This window comes from Strigops habroptila, chromosome 8 (assembly GCF_004027225.2).
Source record: "Strigops habroptila isolate Jane chromosome 8, bStrHab1.2.pri, whole genome shotgun sequence".
Classification (NCBI taxonomy): Eukaryota; Metazoa; Chordata; class Aves; order Psittaciformes; family Psittacidae; genus Strigops; species Strigops habroptila.
The window spans coordinates 32,405,527-32,419,468 of record NC_044284.2 but is presented as its reverse complement, the minus strand read 5'-3'; the positions used below and the strand labels follow the sequence as shown (position 1 = coordinate 32,419,468).

Below are 13,942 nucleotides of genomic sequence, written 5' to 3'. Positions count from 1 at the left end.
GCAAATTACTGGTGTGGAGGGTGAATAAGACTGTCTCATCGTGACGCTTCCCACCTCGAGTGAGTCATCGGATGAGATGAAATGCAAGCGCTGAACTATATTCAATGCCTATATCTGAAACACCATGTTCGAATGATGGTGCAGGTCATTAGGTCCCTAATTTCCTCTTTAATGGATTTTTCTAATGCATTTGATGAATAAATAGATGCTCAGTAGTAAATAGAAGCACCATTTGCAAACTCGGACTTGAAACAGGGCCATAATGCTGCCATTATTTATGTTTACAGAAGTCCTGTGAACCTCACGGGAGGTGGAATACATGCAAATGCTGAAGTGATTGGGGCTGGAAGCGCACAGCAGAGTCAGACCAGGCCACTGCCAAAGGAACAACTTGAATGTGCACGCACTTTTTGGAACATGAATGATCCCATTGACTCCCGATTGCCTGCGGATGCAACTTGGGTTGAATGGGTCTTGTGTTTGCACAGGAGGATGGCCCAGAAGGAACTGAGAACGTTTCCAAGCAGAAACTGCTAAATGTCAGTTTGTATGTGCAGAGCACACCCCCTCCCGCTGTGAGCTGCGTTACCAGTGAGGGGTTCTGGGTGCCATCATGCAAGCCTGGGGCTGTGCTCAGGGAGGAGGAAGTGAGAGCAGGATCCTGCCTGTGTCGTGACCCACTCTGCAGAATGGGCTGAGCCCCTCGACAGGGATCACGCTTGCTGCACAGGTACTGCCGTCCCTCGGCAGCCTCCTACCTAGATGAGAGCTGTCTGCCCTGATGGGTGCAGCAATTTGAGCCTCTTAGTTTACAAGTACCACGTTGGCGCAGAGTAATGTGATTATACATTCACATAAATTTGTGTAAAGCTGGCAGCATCCTTGGCGGATATTTTTGTACCTCCAGTTTCTAAATGGCATTGCTGTTAACAGCAGTGTATCATCATTACCAGCAAGGCTTTAGAGGATGCACAAGCAAAGTGTGATATTACTTAAACCTCTGCAAGTACTGTGTGATAATTGGGCATGGGTTGGTTATGTTTTCACCTTACTCAGTAGAGTGCAGTGGAGCGGGATTTTGGTTATAATCCTCTGATGAGCTGATTTCCCCCCAGGTCAAGACAGCTATCTCCTTGTATGTATACAAGAGCACCATGGGCCAGAAGCCTTGTGTGAATCTTTTTATTCCTGCTCAAGCATCAGATAGTGCCAGGTCAGTGCCAGCAAAGAGGAACCGAGTGTCCCATCCAAGACCACAGACCCCCAGCCCTTGCTAGCCCAGATGTCGTTTGATTTTTCAGGTCTCATCCTGCAGCTGCTTTGGCCTCAATGCTCCCTCCAGCCGTGCCATTATGTATTAATAGGGGACAGAGCTGGCAACGGGAAAGGGTAGCAGAAGTACACATTTGTCTTGCTGTCCAGTAAGCCACAAAACAAATAGCGATGCCAAGTGTAATCCTGCTTCAGTTAAAACTGTTGCTTTAGTTTGTCATCATTCATTGTTCAGAATACAGCTGCTTAATGACAGGATGTGGGAAATGAAAAGTTTTTTATGTCCTTGTAGAGTTTTTAAAATAAAAATTCCTGAGCAATGGAGGGGAGGAAGGTGCTTGCACAGAAACCCTGGGTTTGAATGCCAAGACACAGCCTGGTGGGAGCGAGCCTCCCCTCAACGAGGCTCAGGAGACAGACGTTTTGCTCTTAGCTCTAAAAATAACTTGCTGTGTGAAGCTGGGCAGTATCCGTGCCTTGGCTTTGTTTGCTTATGTTACACATCTGTGCAGCTGCCTCTGCCCAGCACCTTGCAAAATGAGACCTGCGTTTGGTAGGAAGAAATGAAAACTAGGAGACAAATGCCATGTGTCTGCATGGGGCCACTTCTTTGCAAGATGCCCCACATTCAATTAAGTTGGCAAATGTTAGATTTTGAACCTAAATGTAGGGCAACGTAGGGACTGTGAGCAAGCGGATGAAATCTGAGGCAGACAAGGTGTTTGCAGAGGAGACTTCATTAAGCCAGTAATGGAAGAAACAACCCAGCTCTGCCGAAAGTGGGGGTGCGTGGGGTGCCTTTTTCATTTTTGGGTCCGTTTTAATAATGAGCTTAATTTTTATACAGGCCATGGTGGGGCTCCACCTCTTCTGCATGCCAATTGCTTTGTGTTGACGGTGCAGAATTACTGGCAGGCGCACGATCTTTGCTCTCAGTGGGAACTCCCCTACCTGGGTGTGCTGCACATCATGTAAGCAAATAGGGAAGCTGATGGGTTTGGTGGCAGACACGTTTCATCCAGACTTTAAACTTGTTTCTGGCAGGCACAGCCCTTGAAGAACCACTGAAGGCTGAGACGTGGCCACCAAGTCTGCATAATTGCTAGCCCCTCCCTGGCTTCACTCTGCCTCTAGAAATATTCTCCTTCCTCCTTTATGTATATTTATTAAGCACTGTCCTGAACTATGTGAAATCAGTGTGGAATTTGCCTGAGGTTCCTCCCTGCCCGCTCAAGGCTTCTCAGCAGTGTAAGCAAAATTAAAGGAGATGCTGGGGTTGGGATGAAACCATTGTTTTACAATCTCGGATAAATGTCACTTTTCTTAGCATTATTTGATATATTCTTACAGGAATCACTTCCCAGCAGATCACCACCATGGTGATCACCACTCTCTCAGTCCAAAAGTTGGTCTTCTTTTTTTTTTTTATCCCTTGAAAATTTCTATTTCCAACAAGCCTACTGTTATCTCACTTTTGCTATTTTAAGTTCGGTGGCACAAAAAGGCTGACTCACAGAAAGCCGTGTTGTAGGAAATATTGGCTCAGCTGAGGAAATAATTCTCAGTTCATTCTTCCACCAAGTGCTTTGAGGTTTTTTTCCTGTCCCTCTCTTCTCTTGTGTGTGTGTGTGTGTGTGTGTGTGTGTGTGTGTGTCTTTTGGTCTCACATTATGGTACACATCTAGTGCTGTGAAAGATTGAGAGCTATTTCTAATGCACTGGTCTGCCCAGTCAAATGTCTCTTTCTGTATACACCCCAAAGTGTTTTATGTACCTGCTAGAGATGTTACACAGGATGCTCACACAGCTCATAAAATTGAGTCTTGTATTGGAAAATGTTTTGTGGAAATATGCTGCTTAATCTACTGCAGCCATTCACAGTTAATGTTGTTGTGGTGGGCATCGCAGGGGGTGAAGATTACAACCTGCTTAGGGAAGTTTGATACGTTATCAGAAGTCCTCAAGAATAAAACTGAGAGAAAGGGATGTTCAATGAAATGTAGATAATTGACTAAAAAAGGAAAAATATGAGAGGCCCTGGCAAAGTCATCCTTCTGGCTGGACTTGTGCTGGAGTCAGCTCCTTCTGATGAGGACCTGCAACCACCCTTTCACAGCTAAGGCATTGTATAAAATAAATCCAGGGTGTGCTTTAATTGACTGCTAAGCACATCAGTGATGTGCAGTGAAAGACAAAGCTGGAGATCCAGGATGAAATCCTAGCCCAGCGGGGTGGGAGAAAAAACAAACTAAACAACTGCAAAACCTCTATTGACTTTAAGGGCTTTAATCACTCCAGTAAGTTGTCTAATAACATACTGCAGGGCGTGCTTTGGCACTACCATGTACTTCATTCCTTCAACGTTTAATATGCCAGAAAACAATGCTTAACGTCTTGTAGATGTGGATATAGCATATCTATCTACAGGAAAGCAGCCGATACGAATACTATAATAAGAATAAAAAACCAGGGATTCCTGAATGTTCCTATTGATATTTTATTTTTCTAAGCCTTTTTGACACTCTTATTAGCAAAACCTAATCAGAAGGTGGTTTTCAAAAACTACTGTCCTCAGGACATAAAGTATAGCCCTCACATAAATAATATTATAATCTTTAAAATACTTTATAAACACTAATTTACCCTCCCAATTTTCTTGTGAGATATATAATTATATGTTAACAATAATATTAGCATCATTAGTAGTTGCATTACTCCTCTCTTTTTATAGATGGAAGCTCATGCCCTGATAATAAACAGCTTGCTGAAGGCCACATGAGGAGTCTTTCAGGACTCTGATGAGGGAGCAAACAGCCCTGGCTCCGTCCTCCACTCACACGAAAATCCAGAACAATGTAGGTACAATGAAAGAAAATTGGGGGTCTAAGTATGGGCAAGAAAAAGGAATCCTCTTCAAGCTGGCTGGATTCCTGGGCTGCCAGGAAGTATTAAAATAGTATGTGGCAGAGATAAAGGTAAATATCTAACAAATATTATACCTTTTGTACTTGTGCCTTTTTTTACTTAATTATACCAAGTAAAGTAGATTGTATTATGAATGACGATGACGCTTACAATACTGAATTTTTGCAACCACATCCTAGCAGTGTGAGAGAATCCGGTTTGATCTCATACGAGAGCCAGATACGTCTTGCTTGAAATTTCAGAGGTGTGCGATAGCAGCTGGTACACACCCTTTTTCATAACCTTGTTAAAATAAAACAAGTTTGGATTTGCTTAGCCATTGTAGGATGTAACATCTGAGTTACAACCCTGCTGTGAAGGGAGCTTTGCCATAACCATGGAGTTAACAAGGCTCTCTTTGGTATTTCTATTTGAGAAGTATCTTTTTCCCCCACCCCCCATTTTAAGAAATGTTTGGATATTTACATATCCAACTAACAGCAACAACAACAAAAATCAAAACACTCCTTAGAGAGTGATTTCAGCCAAAAAATGAATTTGTTCCTATGTCTTTAAACTAATGACTACAGGAACTCTGAAGCAGCCTGGTCTTGCAATGCTGGGTGTGCTCGCAGAGAGGTTGTTTAACAACAGCCTGCCTGCTGTCATGGTATCCATAGTCAGAACATCGTCTCTCAGGGAAACCACCCCAGTTCACACTGAAACTACAGCTCCGCACCTGCAATAACTAAACCCGCTGGGGTCAGTCCCTGTTGCTTTAAGGAGTCAGATCTGTATCAGCATCTTTCTGTGGTGTTCGCTCATTTTTCTCCTCTTCACCACAATAGCAAGAAACACCCGCACATCCTCCTGGGGCCAGATTCTGGGTAGCAAGGGATGGTATTCAGGGCTTTCAAGACACTTGTCGTGCCAGCTGGGACAACTTTCACTTTGTCCTTCCTCTTGTGCCAGAACTGCTTTCGGAGTCCAGGGGGACGGTGGCATCCTCTGCCCACTGTGGGCAGGGAGGCCCTGGGACTGCAGCAACAAACCCATTGTTCTTTTCTCTCCAAAAAAAAAAAAAAGAGAAAAATGTGCCCCAGTGGGAGTGGCTGTTACCCTGCAGAAAGACAAGGTGCAGGAGCCCTTGCTTGAAGGGGGCTGAAGCAGCTGGCATCTCTTCTCCTGTTTCTCTCACTTTTCCTTTAAAATATGTTCCTCTGGCAGTGATCTGAAAGCTCGCCTTGGTGTGATACATTCGCACACACATTTGTGTCCTTCTTAAAGCCCTTAGGATACGCTGGGGCCCTGGGTAGAAGGTCAGCAGCAATAAAACACTAAGGCCAATGGCTTTGTTCGGTAAATATCCCAATCCCAAAGCAGCAATTCTTAAGTTTGTCATCTACAGGCTCTGCTATTTTTGGAAAGCTTGCTGGTAGCTTTTAAAAACTAGAAACATGAAATTGCCCCTGTGCAGAACAGCCAGGACGAGGAGCCCGTGCCCCACTGAACCTCTGTTTAGCAGGGAGATGCTAAGTGGTTCACATGTCTTAACACCACTGATTTACAGCTGTATTAAATGTGCTTTAAGTGGCATAACTTGTGTCATGAAATTTCTGAAAGCTGCTTCATGGCTTTGGATCACACTGTTCATCAACTGTCTATGAATGAGGGACTAGTTACCTGGTCGCACTGCTCTTCCACTTTTGCTGTTTATTCTGGGAAGCAGAAACCTCCGAGATGGATCTGGGTAAGTGCATCAATGACATGATTGTTTTGGGGTTGAATCCTCTCTGCCTTATGGAGATCAACAATGCCTCTGTGCATGTATAAAGCAATGGATAAAAAGTAGTGCTACAGGCATGATGTTAGACATTTATTACCACGTGTCCACTGATCAATCACTGATGAGTTTGTATGCCAAGGTAGTGGCAGAAGATGCTCCCTACTCAGAAACCCGTCCCTTTCCCAGCACGTCCTCTCCTGCAGCCATTGTCAGCAGCTGCAAAAAGAATAAAGCCAGTCCCTTCAGACTGGTGAATTTCCATTTCCTTTCTTGGTATACTCAACACAAAGACAAATAATTTAGAGTTTGTTTTGTTTAATTTGATATCTTCCTCATAATAAGGGAAAAAATAAGGCTTAGAGTACAAACGCCACTGGCCCGAACTGTTCCGTGCTCCAGATTCATTGCTCATAGACACAGGGAAGTCATGGCTAAGTCATGGGGAAATTGCTAGGGTGTGGGTGAATCTCTCTCTGCTCTTTCCCACTGTTTTCTGGCACAGCAGCATTATTAGGACTAAAGGTGCCTTTGTGGCTTACATGAATCCACTTTGGGATGCAAACTGAAAACAGCATCTTTGTGGGGAATGGGACCGTCTGTGCAGGGGCCTGACTCCAGCACCCCAATCCCTCCTCTGCCCTGTGCCAGGGTGCTCCCCTGACGGGAGCCTGCCAGTTCTTCTCTTTAGGTCAACTGAGTGTAAGTCCCGCTTGTTTAAATAGCAGGTTTAGCTGGGGCTCGCCTGCATATCAAAGGCAGTATGGTAATTTTTACAAGGGAAAGGCTTTGCCCTGGTGTTGGCCAGACTTGTCCCTCTCTCCCCATTTCACAACGTGATGCTGAGTCACCGCCACTTCTCACCCAGCAAGTGTTAGTGTTCTCTTGGTGCTGTGTTTGTCTAGGACGGGGTCCCATAATGCATGCTGTAACTGGGGAGTCTTTGCATATACAAGAGCTAAAAACGAACACAGAGCCTTCCTGGTTCACTGGTATTTATTTATGCACTGCCATGTGTGGGCAAAATTCATTCTGGCACCTAGACTGTGTGGTGGACCAGGCTTGAACTGGCTTTTCTGAAGTCAGTCATCCACTTCCTGCTGATGCACTGGTACATCTCACTGGGCCTTTAGTCTCACCCTGACCTACAAAAGATTTATGGGTATATATTATATAGATTTAACACAATACCATGGCTTTTATTATTTGCTGGAAAATGTTAATAAAAACCCAAGTATTACTGATGCATTTTAATCCCTGAAGTAATTTTTGAGTAGAAGACATGAATTATTAATTGTTATTGTTATTATTGCAGTGCATACCTATCTCACAGGACATTGTGAGGATTAATTAATTCTTGTAAAGATGTAAAAGGCCACATAGATGTCAAGGGTTATGACTAAAGTGCTTTGAAAATGGAAACCACTCTGTGAGTGCCAAGCATTATTATTTATGGAGTCCAGGCAATGTGCTTGGTGCTGTGCAAACACTGGTCCACTTATTACAAATATTTGCTTATATGTGCTGCCGAGCACATATAAGGCACTCGCACTATTTCAACTATTTTAAGGATGTGTCTTACAAATAGGCCGTGAGAAGACTTCCCAGTAGTTGGGATGACAGAGCCACAGGACATGAGCAGCCAGGTTGGTAAAGCACTCTGAAGGCACACCTTTATGCAAACGCACGGATAAGCCAAGACCTCAGATCTGCTCCAGTTCTACATCCAGGAGTTAGGGATTGGTCCTGCCTTTCTCGCTACTAGGAGACATTGTGAAAGGAAACGTAACAACATTTATTGTTTAAAAGTGCCTCTCCCAGCTCAAGGCAAAGCCAAGCCCCTAAGCTCAGTTCACTCACTGAACCACCTGCCGTAAAGCATAACCTGCTCAACTGCCCTGTGTTGTGTTACCCAATGTTTGTTCCTGGAAACCTCTGAAAGCGAGAACCTCCCTCCTGTATGCTCTGGAAGTGGCCCCCGCTAACTCTGAGCCCAGCTGCGTATTTGGGCAACAGAACTACAAAGCCTAAAGCTCATTGCAGAAAGTGAGGCCTTCGTTCAGCCCTGTGCGTGTCTGTCTTCGTAAAGAAAGGGAAACCAGAACAAAATGGATGGGGTAAAATTTTTAAAGCAGAAATCTGCCAGAATGCACTTTGTAGATTCAGCCAGATGACTCCAGCTCTGCACATTGTCGCTGCTCAGCAGAAGCATGGGAAGATGGTGTTTGTAGTTCCTGTGGGTCAAACAGCACACACGTGAGGGGTTTTTTCCTCCCGTTTCCCACACAAGCTTTCTGAACGTTACACCTCCTGTTCCTACTTCCTGGGCTTCTCACAGCTCCTCCCATACTCTTCCTCAGGCCCCCAGTCTCCTGCAAGAGGTCCCTTATTTTCTTTCCTCCTGTCTTAGGCTATGTTCATCCCCCTTCCTCAGTCCACTGCTACTGCTTGTTTTCTTTTACCTGGGAAAGAAATCCTTCAGAGAATCAAGAGGTTAAACTCCTTCAGAAGCATGGACAGATCTGAGATTATAATGCAGGAAGGGTTAATGAGTCCCTTGCCACATTTTTTGCCCCTTTTATATTTCCCAATGTCAGCAAAGTGGTCAAATTTTGGAATTGGACTGGTCTTCAAAAATTATCACCTCTTTACATACCTGAAGTAGACAACCTACACACCACTATTGGGAAGAGAAAGTTGCCCATTTGGGCCACCAAAATCGTTACAGAAATAAATGCTGAGTATCAAGTGGTTTGCAATTACAAATATGGTCCAAGGCTTTCTGGAGAGACTTTGGTTTCCTCATATAACTCTGGCCTCTCCAAGGACAGTAGCCCAGGGCTTTCTCAGAATTTAATGACTTCGCAATGAAAAAAAAAAATAAAAAAAAAAATCTGTTTTCTCCAAGTATTTAAATATTATTTTTCATAGAAGAAAGAGAAAACTGCCTGACCCCATCTGCTGTGAGATGAAGCTCAGGCAGGTGAAATCTGCCTATGGTATGTCCCAATCCTTAGGCTGAAAGTAAAATCCACCCTTAATCCAGAACTGCCACCCTATGACTAGCGTAACTCTCCAGCAATGCTGAGCTGTGTTCATGTGGCCCATCTATCTTCCTCTTTTGCCAGCTGCAGCAATAGCAAGTCCTGCAGAAACACAGTGATATCGGAACCCCATTTGGGCAGCACCAGACCTGGGCTTATGCGTGTGGGGAGCCTTTGGTGCAGGCGGGAATGACATCTAATGTTGATGTCAGATCTGTGCAGGGTTTGTAGTCATTGGGAGTCTACACAGGTGCCAATGTCCGGACATGAGAGCGCTGGACCAACGCCCAAGAGTGTGAAATGTCATTTCAAAAACATTTTAAGATGGAAAGGACTGCCTAGTGATGAATGTGGCTTCGATTAACAAAGCCTGCTTTAAAAAATAAACAAAACCAGTGACGTAAACGGTAAATAGCATTTCAATTCTAAAACTGAACAGCACCCAGGTAAGACACAGCATTACTACTGTAAAGGATTATTTTCATTACAGAAAATTACAGGGTAGACGCAGTAACGGGCCCAGGCACAAGCTTTGCGCCGCACCCGCGCAGGGCTGGATCCCCACTGCCGACTGCCATTGCCAACCACAACGCGCTACAAAGAAAGAAGTAAACCACCATGTTAAATCCTGCATTACACGAGCGCCTTTGGCAGCGGAGGCAAATTAATGGCTTTCCTCGAAAAACCTCCAGGGCTGCGCCACGCCGCCTGGTCGCACGGGGCCCGCCGGCCCTTCCCCGCTCCCTCAGGGTCCCCCGAGCCGCGGGCGCAGACCCCGGGCGGCTACTGGGCCCCGCACCGCCGGCAGGCCCGGGCGGCCTCCCCTTCCTGCCGGGGCCCGGGCGGGCTCCCCGCTGCCCGCCTTTCCTCACGCACACCCGGCCACCGCCGCGCCTGCCCGCAGAGCGCGGGAAGGAAGGGAGAGAGGGAGGGAAGGGGTCCCCCCGCCCCGGCCGCCGACCCCCGCGCTGGCAGGGCGGCGGGTCTGTTTAGCCGGGCGGCCGCAGCAGGCCGGCCCCGCTCCTCCTCGCCTGGCCTCGCCTCCCGGCTCCTTCCCTTCCCTCCCTTCCCTCAGCGGCGGCGCTGTCTCTGGCGCCCATTTCGGTGCGGCTGGCCACCTTCTCCCCGCGCGGAGTGTCTGAGGGCCGCTGGCTGCTCCGAGCCGCTTGGCTCCTTCCCTTAGTAACAGCTTTTACATTCTGCCTCAATTCCTCCTCAATCTAAATCACACACACATACACAGATATTACTTTTTTTTTTCCCTCCCCTCCCTCCTTCCTCGGGACTTAATCTCTAACCCCCCCTCTCCCCACCCTCCCCCTCCCCCCGGCCCCTGGCTCGGGATATAATTGAATATCACAGCACTACGCGCTGCTTATTTTTTTTTTCTTCCTCCTGTGTGTGTGGTGGTGTTTTTGGGTTGTGTTTTTTTTTTTCCCGTTTTTTTTTTTTTTTTCCCCTCCTCCTGCTCTCGGTGTGGACACCTCAGCTAAAAAAAACCTATACATTACCGATACACGTACGTGTGTACACACGCACACACACACAGGGGCAGAGATGTGTATGTATATATATATGGCTGTATAAAAAAAAAGGAGGAGAGACAAACAAGGGTGAATTTCTCGTACCTCCGTTCCCAAGGAGGGGGGGAGCCGCCGCTCCGCCGCCGCTCGCAAGGTAAGGACCGGGGCTGCCCACCGCCGACCCCCGCGGGCCGGGAGCGGGGCGGGAGGGGACCGTGGCCGGGCCGGGCCGGGGGATGGGGGGCGGGCGCCCTGTTTGTCGCTGTGGCGGCTGGAGGCGGGCGGGGGATGGGCGCTCGCCTAACGCCGGCCGCGGCCCCTGCCCCCCGCTTCCCCCCGTTCCCCTCTCCTTTATCGGTGCTGTGGGGTGCGGGGGGAGCGCCCCGGGTCTTGGTTTTGGGGAGTATGTTGGGTTTTTTTATGCAAACGGCACCCCCTGTTCCCCTCCCCCCTCCGCGCCGCTGGCCTCCCCTCCCCCACCCGGCTTCATTTTTGTTACAGGATTTAACGGGGGGACACACACCGGCCCGGGCAGCGAATGGCACACGGGAGCCGTGGCGAGAGGCCTATTTTTAGCCCGATTTGTGTGGAAATGCGCCCTCCCCTCCCCCTCCCCGCATATTTACTTGAGGGGGGGAGGGGAAGGGGAGGTAAAGCGGGGTGGGGGCCCGGCCGTTCTTTGGGGGTGGAGGGGAAGGGGCGACACAGGCCGTGCCCGATGTCTCTGTGTGTGTCGTCCCCCCCCTCCCCCCCAGCGTGAAGCAGCCAAGTTATTGATCAGTTTCACTGCGAAGTTCGGGGCGGAACGTGCGATACCCCGTGGTGGCAGGGAGTAGGCCCGGGTTGGGCACAAGAATCAGCTTCTTTGCACTTCGCAAAGGCTATCTCTACCTGGGCTTATCCCTGGCCAAAACCCTGTGCAAATTGTGCATTGCATCTTCTAGGAAGGCTTGCTCAGTTGGGGCAATGTATACATTTTCCTGGTAGAGGATATAGGTCCTTCAGTATGTGGGTTGTTATTATTGTTGTACCCCCGAAAGGGTTAAACTTATAGTGTTGTTCCAGGTGAATTTAATCTTTCATCACCGAATTTCCTTTTAAGGCAGCCTAACAGAATAAAAGTCTCCCCTTGCTGGTCTTTTTGCTTTATCCTCAAAAAGCAAACTTTATATGTGCTGTATGGCAGAGGCTTGTTGCTGCAGATGACACGTGAGTCTGGAGGAAAGTTTGGTTTGTAGGTCGCTGTGTAGGAAAGGAAAGTGAAGTTCTCTGATGAAGTTTTTACTACTCTCCAGTGTGCTCAACTTCCTCGCTTTCCTGTCTGTGTAAATCAAATCCCTAACTGATTTATGGCGGGGATGGGGGATCACAAAACATATTCCTTCTTTATTATTACAGAATGAGAAGCAAGATCAGGAAAACCAAGTCTTTGTTGTGTAAAAAAAACAACCAACCAACCCACCAGCTATTCTGGACTCTCTGCTGTCCTGGTACTAAAATAAATGTCTGAGCACGTTGAGCATACTGACAAGGTCCTCTGGTATTGGCAGTGTCTACCCCTTGGGTGTTCACTGAGGCTGTGGTTTGTGCCCCTTTGAAAGCACGGTCACCATTTGCAAAGTTGATGTTTATATTTTGAGTTGGATGTCAGCTTTTGGGAGCACAGGGTGGTTTTGGGGCCTCATCTTGCTCTGAGCAACCTGAAGGCTGGTCTGTGTGAGGCTCATGCTGAATTTGGGGTCTTCCTTTGGATATGTGTGTTAACTGTCTTTTCAGAATATATTTCAACTGAGGGCTGATCCTGCAAACTTTTGTGTGTTCTTGGATTTAAGCAAGTGGATATGTATTAGTGGATGAGCTGTGGAAGGGTTTTTTTCCTCTTAGTCATAGGAAAAAAAAAGGCCGTGCTGTTATGGTGATGGTACTTAGGGTGCAGGTGGTGCCCTGTAAATGATCGCAGGAAACTTTCTGTGGTTTCTTATAGTGATTTTTTTTCCCCCCTTTGCTTTTGGTTAAGATCTAGTGGAATAGCAATGTGTTGTATTATTTACCTAGGATCACCTGAGCCTGTGCACTGTTGTTCTGAAGTTTTCTTAGGGGAAGGTGGATTTGTCTCCATGAGAACAGGGTTCATGTGGTACTGTCTTGGGAGCTCAGTGGCATGCCTCCCAAACTGTTATTGGGAACACCTGGATAATAGTCTCACTGCACGAGGAAAGGGGAAGGAAATGTAATTTCAATGTATGAAAGGAGCTGGGGGTTGGCTTTTGGGCTTTTAAGTTATCTTTTTGTTAGACTGGGCAAGAGTTCATGATTTTTGTTCATTTAGGCGTACACAGCCATAATGCATGTGCGTAGCATAAACAATGCAATAATTACAGGAGATTCTGTTGCTTAAGCTCTTTGCCTCTTCAAACAGGTAGTTACGACTTCTTTTTTTTTTTCCCCTATAAGGTCTTTTTTTTTTTAAATTGAATACTTCTTTCAGTTTTACTCTATATATGGTAATTATTGATGTTTGTGTAACGCTTTGAAGTTGTAAGGCATGGTATAAGCACTAAGCACCCAACAGCAATACGTCATAGTCATTTTCCTATCGTGAAAGAGTTTGATGCTAAAAAGTGCTACAGCCCTAAGCATAAAGAAGCTCTGGATGGATTAGGGGAAATGGTCGAAATTGCTGATAATGTTGTTTTCAGGTAATATTTTTTAGTTAGGAAGAACAGATCTGAATAATGTAAAGCAAACCGAGTTATTTTACTTAACTCAATTTTGCTTCTGGAATTTAATTTAACATGGACTTCACATTTGAGTCAGAATGTGTTTGCTGTTGTAAATTTTGTAGTGGCAGTAAAGACCCACATCCTACAAGGATGTAATTGTGCAGAAGTCAGGAAGTTGTGTGAAGAAACACACACAACTTTGTGAACATCAGCGGTCTAGTTCAGTTGAATAAGCTCTGCAGATGTCTGTGAAGTTGCTTGCAGAAGTTAAGTGTGTTTTGTATTAGTGGTGGGCAATAAGATGTGAATCTTTCATGACACTGATATTTTTTTTTATCACAGCACTGCTAAGTGTTTTGGGGAAAGCGGAGGCAATGGCAGGCATGGCACCTTTTGGGACAGCTTTCCCTCACTAATCCTCTTCCCTCTTCTCATCTGGAGTCTCAGGAGAAAACCACCCTCCCCTCCCCTCAGATTTTGCTTGCTTTGCCTGTCTCTTCCATTCCCCCCATAGCTGTTCAGGATGGTGGTGCCGGTGTGAATTCTGACACCTTGCTGGAGAGTACATTACTGGCAAGCAGAGGAGAGACAGACAAACCCCTGCTGCCAGCTCTTCCCCTTCTGAACTGGGGTAGGGAGGTTGTGAAGTGATCCAGCCTCTGCTTCGGAGAGGAGGGCGAGAATAGGGTGTAC

The 13,942-nt window shown here is 46.6% G+C and overlaps 2 protein-coding genes across 8 annotated transcripts in view; one reads left to right on the top strand and one right to left on the bottom strand.

Moving 5' to 3' along the window:
• Positions 1–5,232: 5,232 nt before the first annotated feature.
• Positions 5,233–13,942, bottom strand: part of LOC115612204 — a 49,085-nt gene continuing 40,375 nt past the window's right edge. The window contains exons 2-5 of the mRNA XM_030496218.1: positions 10,632–10,915; positions 9,502–9,597; positions 8,113–8,193; positions 5,233–7,104 (exon numbers count right to left, since the gene is read on the bottom strand). Of these exons, the coding sequence (XP_030352078.1) occupies positions 7,095–7,104; positions 8,113–8,193; positions 9,502–9,597; positions 10,632–10,915 (471 nt within the window). The 3' untranslated portion in view covers positions 5,233–7,094. The remainder of the gene's footprint in view (positions 7,105–8,112; positions 8,194–9,501; positions 9,598–10,631; positions 10,916–13,942) is intronic.
• Positions 10,074–13,942, top strand: part of TBL1XR1 (TBL1X receptor 1) — a 116,426-nt gene continuing 112,557 nt past the window's right edge. For 5 of the 7 annotated variants that reach the window (XM_030496199.1, XM_030496196.1, XM_030496202.1 and 2 more), the window contains exon 1: positions 10,447–10,680. The gene's annotated coding sequence lies outside the window, so the exon portion shown is untranslated. Of the gene's footprint in view, positions 10,681–13,942 lie in introns of all 7 variants that reach the window. The other 2 variants (XM_030496200.1, XM_030496203.1) reach the window with 2 other exon arrangements.